At 36.1% G+C, this 6,914-nt stretch overlaps 1 protein-coding gene across 2 annotated transcripts in view; it reads left to right on the top strand.

The window, feature by feature from the left end:
• Nucleotides 1-6,914, top strand: part of ccdc149a (coiled-coil domain containing 149a) — a 17,689-nt gene that overhangs the window by 1,110 nt on the left and 9,665 nt on the right. For both annotated transcript variants that reach the window (XM_016469725.1, XM_016469724.1), the window contains exons 2-10: nt 422-583; nt 676-714; nt 817-924; nt 1,666-1,782; nt 1,960-2,132; nt 2,826-2,898; nt 3,029-3,113; nt 3,249-3,393; nt 4,300-4,376. In XM_016469725.1, the coding sequence (XP_016325211.1) occupies nt 422-583; nt 676-714; nt 817-924; nt 1,666-1,782; nt 1,960-2,132; nt 2,826-2,898; nt 3,029-3,113; nt 3,249-3,393; nt 4,300-4,376 (979 nt within the window). The remainder of the gene's footprint in view (nt 1-421; nt 584-675; nt 715-816; nt 925-1,665; nt 1,783-1,959; nt 2,133-2,825; nt 2,899-3,028; nt 3,114-3,248; nt 3,394-4,299; nt 4,377-6,914) is intronic.

Below are 6,914 nucleotides of genomic sequence, written 5' to 3' on the forward strand. Positions count from 1 at the left end.
ATCAGTCACTTTAAAAAAAATAAAAAAATATATATATATGTATATATATATATATTTTTTTTTTTTAAGGTTGTAAATAAAAAGATTGGAGAAAATTATAATTTGGTCATTCTGTGTCAAAGCAGCCAAATTTTAACCTGCTACATTTTTTGATTTTGCTAATATTTTTTTCTGAATAAAGGCAACGATAAATAGCCAAAATGTCATGAATTAATATTGGTTTGCTGAATTGTTTTCTTGTTTTGAGTTTAGATGAAATGCTGTCATATCCCAGTCCTAAAAAGTGATGTAGGACTCTAAAAAAAAAAAAAGTCATCCATCCATCCATCTATCAGTCTTTCTGTCTAATCTATCTAATATAGCTTAATTATAATGCTTTTATTTTTGCCATTATTTTTTCTTTTGTGACTCATTTCTGCAGTTCTTGATATGCAAACGTAAGCTGGAGAGCAAGAAGGACGCGCTCCTCATTCTGTCCAAAGAGCTGGACAGCTGTCAGCAGGAGAGAGACCAGTACAAACTGATGGCCAACCAGCTGCGAGAGACACACCAGACCTTGAAGAAGAAATACAGAGAACTCATTGTGTGTCTCTGCATACTTACTATGCGTTATTATGTCTATTTAAAGGTTTCTTGGCTTCATAGTTCATCAGTATGTTTTATAATGAATTTCAGGATGGCGACTCTTCACTTCCACCGGAAAAACGTAATCAGGTGATGAGTGTGATATTTCACTTTTCAAGTTCTTGCAGGAAATTACTATCTCCTTCTCTCTGCATTTCTGTCTCTCTCTCTCTCTCTCTCTTTCTCTCTCAGGTCAATCTGGCTCAGTTGTTAATGGATTCGAGGGAAAGAAACAAGAAGCTAGCCGACGAGATAAAGGAACTGACTCAGAGACTCAGCGAGACACAGGGAGACAATAAGGTACCCATAAAACTATTCAAAAACGGCTATGTTTCCATCAAAAGATGCGAATTAACTTGTGCAAAAAATTGGAATATTGCATAAAACATTTGTGAATAAAGCAGCGCTTCCATCCCATGTGTTCAATAGCACAACATTGTCACTTCCTGTGAAAATGGCACAAAGCATAAGTAATAAAATAATAGAAAGTTGCTGGAAATGAGGAAGCATGCAACTTTTTTTCCAGACACGATAAACAAACCCTGTTGTGTTATTTTTGCATTCGGATGTCCTGATGTTTGGGTGTGCAATCGTGTGAGATAGTACTGGTAGGTAATTATACCAAATCCAATTTTGATGACAGACTTTGGTTTAGGCGTTTCAGAACAACTATAACAATATTTGAGATGGTGTGCAATGACACTGGCTAGTCCAGTTATCCAATCACATGATATGTTGTGGCAAGGTCACATGGGTTTTTTGTTGCACATCCAAGAATTTATTTGGTAGCTGTGTTTCCTTTGCATTTTATGTGCATTGAATTGTTTTTTTTGTTTTTTGTACATAATTTAAAAAATTATCCACCTCAGTTGAGTGCGTAGGTTTTTAGGTGCATGTTAAGATTTTATGCACATCTTGGAGTTTTCATCCATTGTTTTTTTTAATGCAATATCCCAAAATTTGCATGAAAATACATGGACAAATTGATATACAAATCTATAATAAGCTTTTCACATCCCTGCTGTCATCTTCCCTTCATAGCTGTTAAGAATGACCATCACCAAACAGAGGCTTGGGGACGATGAAGTCGGGGTCAGACATTTCCCTGCTCACGAGCGCGAGGATCTGGTCAGGCAGCTGGAGAAGGCAGCACTGCATGTGCGTCTTTATATGTTTAGGTTTTATATGATTCCCATCCTCACTTCTTGCAATTCAAGTGAATAAGAACAACATATTTTTCATGATCTCTCTGGTGTCCTATTCATGTTTTCAGTATATGATAGTAATTCAAATACAGCACTTTGTGAGAATATCCACTGGCACTATTATTTTAAGAGAGAAGAGCTTGAACACAGTCTGAAGACGCTGAGCGATGAACTGCAGGATGTAAAGGCAGAGAGGACCGTGTTTAAGGAGAAGGCTGAACGTCTCAACCTCGAGCTGAACCACATCTTGGGCGGCCAGGAGAAGCATATCATCGATGTGGACGCGCTCTGCATGGAGAACAAGTCAGGGAGTGTTAATGTCGCTCGTCAGATCTTCGTTATGTGTAATGCAGTGGTTCTCAACCATTTTGACTCCAAGGCCTCCTCATTGTCTGTGTTTTTTGAAGGCCTCCACCACATGTCGGCTAGGTTTGCTCTAGTATATCTGCTGTAATGAGTTTTGTTTTCAAAACATTTTTTTTTTTTAATTTACAGAAATTAGGTTTGTCCATAGATAAAATAGAAAATAAGTAACTTATAATTACAATTAAAGTAAGTTTTTAAGAGCTGAATGTTTGACTTTTCTGTATGTTAGTAACTTACAGAATTTTCACTCCCAATTATAAAACTGAGAGTTCCAGTCCTTGATTCTGATTGGCTGAGCTGCGTTTGAAGCTGTTGTAAATTACACTACAAACATACACCTTTGTGTGTTGCTCGGCAACCACTTTGTTGGAACCATAACTGATTCTGAGGAACTACATTGTTTGGTGGAAGAATGATGTTTTTATTACTATCATTACACTTTATTTGCTCTGTTTTATTTTGTGAAACCTTACTACGTATATGGAATAACCGTTTTATAAAAGCAATAAGCCCCGTGAAACCGTGGTTTACAGTAAATTTATAACAGCTAACTCCGCTTCGCGTCGTGCCTAACCCGTTTTGATTTGCTACACAATTTTTTTGAGTTTTTCGTGTTTTGTTGTATTGCAGATACTTGCAAGAGAGATTCAAACAAGTTCAAGAGGAGGTCAGTCTGTTGAAGAGTAACATTCAGAAATATAAGGTAAGGCTGAAAAGTCTTAATTTATTCATTTTTTTAAGGTTTAATCAGAGTTTAAGTTACGCAGCTTTAATATTGCATTGTAATATTTCACTGTATTTGCAATATCGCTATCTTGCTGGATATGTCATAGACTGCTCTGGATCGCAGAAGAAACCCTGAGATCGGTGGCAAGTCTAACAGCAGAGCACTTACTGGAGTCCTTTCTCCTAAACAAGGTGCTCAGGTCATGTGATTGCTTTTGTCTGAGAAGCTTAAAGAACTGAACTAACAAGGAAGTGAAGAAATGTTGCTATTCAGCATATCATACGAGTGCATTCACTTCTTCACACCTGTATTCCTGATGATTGCAGTGCAGGGTTTGTTGTCCGAGGATAATGGTTGCAGTTTACCAGCCACACCTCAGTCTATCTCAGACCTGAAGTCTTTAGCCACAGCCTTACTGGAGACCATTCATGAGAAGAACATAATCATTCAGCACCAAAGACAGACCAACAGGTTTGTTTGTAACTGCTTTTGCACGGACTGTTTTATCATTTATCACAAAAGCTGTATAATAAAAAAAAATGTTGTAGAAACAATTTCACTCCGGAATTACAAATCACAATTAATTACAAGGAAATTGCAAGTAACATTGAATTAAGCTTGAAATTAAGTAGGAAGACTGAAATAAAAAATTTTGTAAAACATACTCAAATAATCTTTATTTTATTTACATCATTTTACATAATTTATCTTAATACCTGCAGGTTGCATTCACAAAATGATTAGAAAAATATATCTCATGTTATCATTTATGGCCCGTTTCCGCCACTGAATAAAAAATAAAACAAGGTAATTGCGACTTTTTATCTCAGAATTCTGACTTTTTTTTTCTCGGAATTGCGAGTTTATATCTCGCAATTTTGACTTTATAACTCGCAATTTTGACTTTTATAACTCGCAATTTTAACTTTATAACTCGCAATTTTGAATTTTATAACTCGCAATTTTAACTTTTATAACTTGCAATTTTGACTTTTATAACTCGCAATTTTAACTTTATAACTCGCAAGTTTTCACTTTTATAACTCGCAATTTTCACTTTTATAACTCGCAATTTTCACTTTATAACTCGCAGTTTTCACTTTATAACTCGCAATTTTCACTTTTATAACCTGCAATTTTCACTTTTATAACCCGCAATTTTGACTTTATAAGGTAACCCGCAATTTTGACTTTATAACTCGCAATTTTGTAAAGTCAAAATTGCAAGATATGAACTTGAAATTCTAAGAAAAAAAGTCAGAATTCTGAAATAAAAAGTCGCAATTACCTTGTTTTATTTTTTATTCAGTGGCGGAAACGGGCTTCCATATATAATAGTAATAATCTGTACAGAATTAATTTTATTGTGCTTTATAGAATTCTGGGAAACCGAGTTGCTGATTTGGAGAGAAAGCTGAAGACTCTTGAAATTTCTGGGCTTTGGAGTCTCCCAGGTGAGTGCTTATATGTCGATCACATTTTTTGTGCTTTTCATTTTCCATTTGTTGAAATTGTTCTTTTTGGCTTGTGTTAATTATTATTTTTACCCGTATACCTACTGACTATCTATCGTTTTGTTTATAGGATAAAATCGTAGCGTTTAATCTAAGTAATTACTGTATATTGTAATTAATATATTTTAAAAGTTCTAAATTGTAATGTCATCATTACAAATGTGCAATTTCAAATTTATTTAAACACAAGTTCCAATAGAAATTACATTAAATTATATTTTAGTTGACCATAAATGTTTGTCAGCAGTAGTTTAACCGTATTTCAAAGACAATAGAAGTAATTATGAAATTACGTATGAAGATGTACTTAAGTTCTGCTTAAGTGGGTCAAAAAAGCACTTTATTTGCATTTAACATATAATTAAGTGTCCAAAAACATTAATTCCACACGCATATTCTTTTAAATTATAGAATTTTTGTGATAAGCGCTGTTTTTAAAAGTATGCTAAAGTGTACTACTTTTTTTTTTTTGCAAGGGATAGCCTTTAGCTGTAGTTTTTTATTGAATAAATTTGTTAATGTAACCACTTGGTTTACAAACATCAGCACTTTTGACGACTCCCTTGTGAACTGATCAGGAACGTTCAGAATAGACTAAAACTATTAGCTAGGCCGTTTTTGTCAAGCACTCTTTAAGGATCAGCACAGAATGTTCATACATTTCATTATTAATAAGCAGCATTCGTAGTGTTAGAGATATGCTGCTTTTTAATTAATTTAGCAGGTGTTCAGATGGGACGTTAAGGAACAGGAATAGTTAACCCAAAAAAGAAAATGTATTCGTCATCAGGCCATGCAAGATGTAGATGAGTTTATTCATAAGATTTGGAGAAATGTAGCATTGCATCAGTTGCTCAGCAATGGATGCTCTGTAGTGAATGGGTGCCGTCAGAATGAGAGTCCAAACAGATGATAAAAACATCACAATAATCCATAAGTAATCCACAGCACTCCAGTCCATCAGTTAATGTCTTGTGAAGTGAAAAGCTGCATGTTTGTAAAAAACAAATCCATCATTAAGACGTTTTAACTTCAAACTGTTGCTTGTGGCTAAAATACCATAATCCATAATATTCTTTCTCCAGTGAAAAAGTCGTCTCGTCTGAATCAGGAGAGAAACGTGCACAGATCAAGCACTGTTTACAAGCCAAAACGGCTCTTTCTAACGTATTTAACATGTTTTCGTAAATGTTACGGTCCTTTCGAGATCTAGGGAATTGGTCCGCAACATTTAAAACAAATGAATTCGATGAATGGAGAGGAGAGCAGAAAAAAACAGCCACGACGACAGCATATGGCAAAAAGGCAGTAATTTATTCTACAAATGGCAGAAGGCAGCAACTTATTCACGTAGCTGTCCAGAAACGCACCAGCAGCGCGTGTGCATATTTACAGTGCCGAAAATAAAAGTATAATACAAACAAACCAACAAAAAGGGAGAGACATGATAGAGTGGCGCCTAAATCAACAAAGAAACAAAACCAAACAAGGCTACACTAAACGCCCAAACCCACTAACCTATCCTAACCAAATAAAAATGTGAAACAAAAACACGAAAGCTTCGGCGTAGGCGACGCCCTAAATACCCTACACTAACTAAAACAGAAAGAAATACACAAGAGGCGCTCACCCACTGACTAGTGTATCTAACACGGTTTCACTACGTGCAAGAGATGTAACCTACAACTAAGCTTACCTACCCTCATCTCCCACCTAGAGAACGAGAAAACTCAATAAGCTCACCATCAATTCGGCACATAGTTGTAAGACATGAAAGTCATACTGAGCAACTTGAGAACGAGAAGATACACAGGAGTGAGGCACAACTCAAACAAATCGAAAACACACACGCTGATGCCCGGGAGCTCACACAGGCTCTCCGCTCAGAGCACAGCCAAAAAGTCTCGCTACACACCCCAACAGCGCTCACTGCGCTGCCCTCGCCTCCCAGGCCGAGCGCACCGGAAGCTTTTAAAGCCACGGGCCGTCAGCTGATTCGTCGCAGTATGGAACACCCTAATAATGATTGGCGGCGAGTCACCCACTCAGCGGAAACCTAGGAGTTGGGGAAAAAGAAAACACAAGTAACAAGAAAAAATAAAAACAAAAACAACAACTCCCAGGGAACGTAACAGCATCTCTTATCATTCAGTTTAATAAATTTGTCTATCATTTAATTCAACTGATGTTAATGTTTAATCAATGAATCATTTATTATGTCCATAGATTTTCAACTTGTCTGATTGTTGTCTGATAATTTGTAAGTTACAAATTGCTGCAAGAGCTTTCAGTCAAGAAAGACCAATTACTAATTATTTTCACCTGATGATCACAATTAGATACCATATAAGTAGAACTGTGTGTGAGACTTTGCAATGTTCAAACATGGAGCAGGATAGACTTGTAGAGAGAGGAAACTTGCATCGAAGAGGTGGTGGTGCTCCTCAACAGAGAGGTGGACGTGGGCCAAGACAAAGA

This window comes from Sinocyclocheilus anshuiensis, unplaced genomic scaffold, assembly GCF_001515605.1.
Source record: "Sinocyclocheilus anshuiensis isolate Anshui unplaced genomic scaffold, SAMN03320099.WGS_v1.1 scaffold1081, whole genome shotgun sequence".
NCBI classification, from domain to species: Eukaryota; Metazoa; Chordata; class Actinopteri; order Cypriniformes; family Cyprinidae; genus Sinocyclocheilus; species Sinocyclocheilus anshuiensis.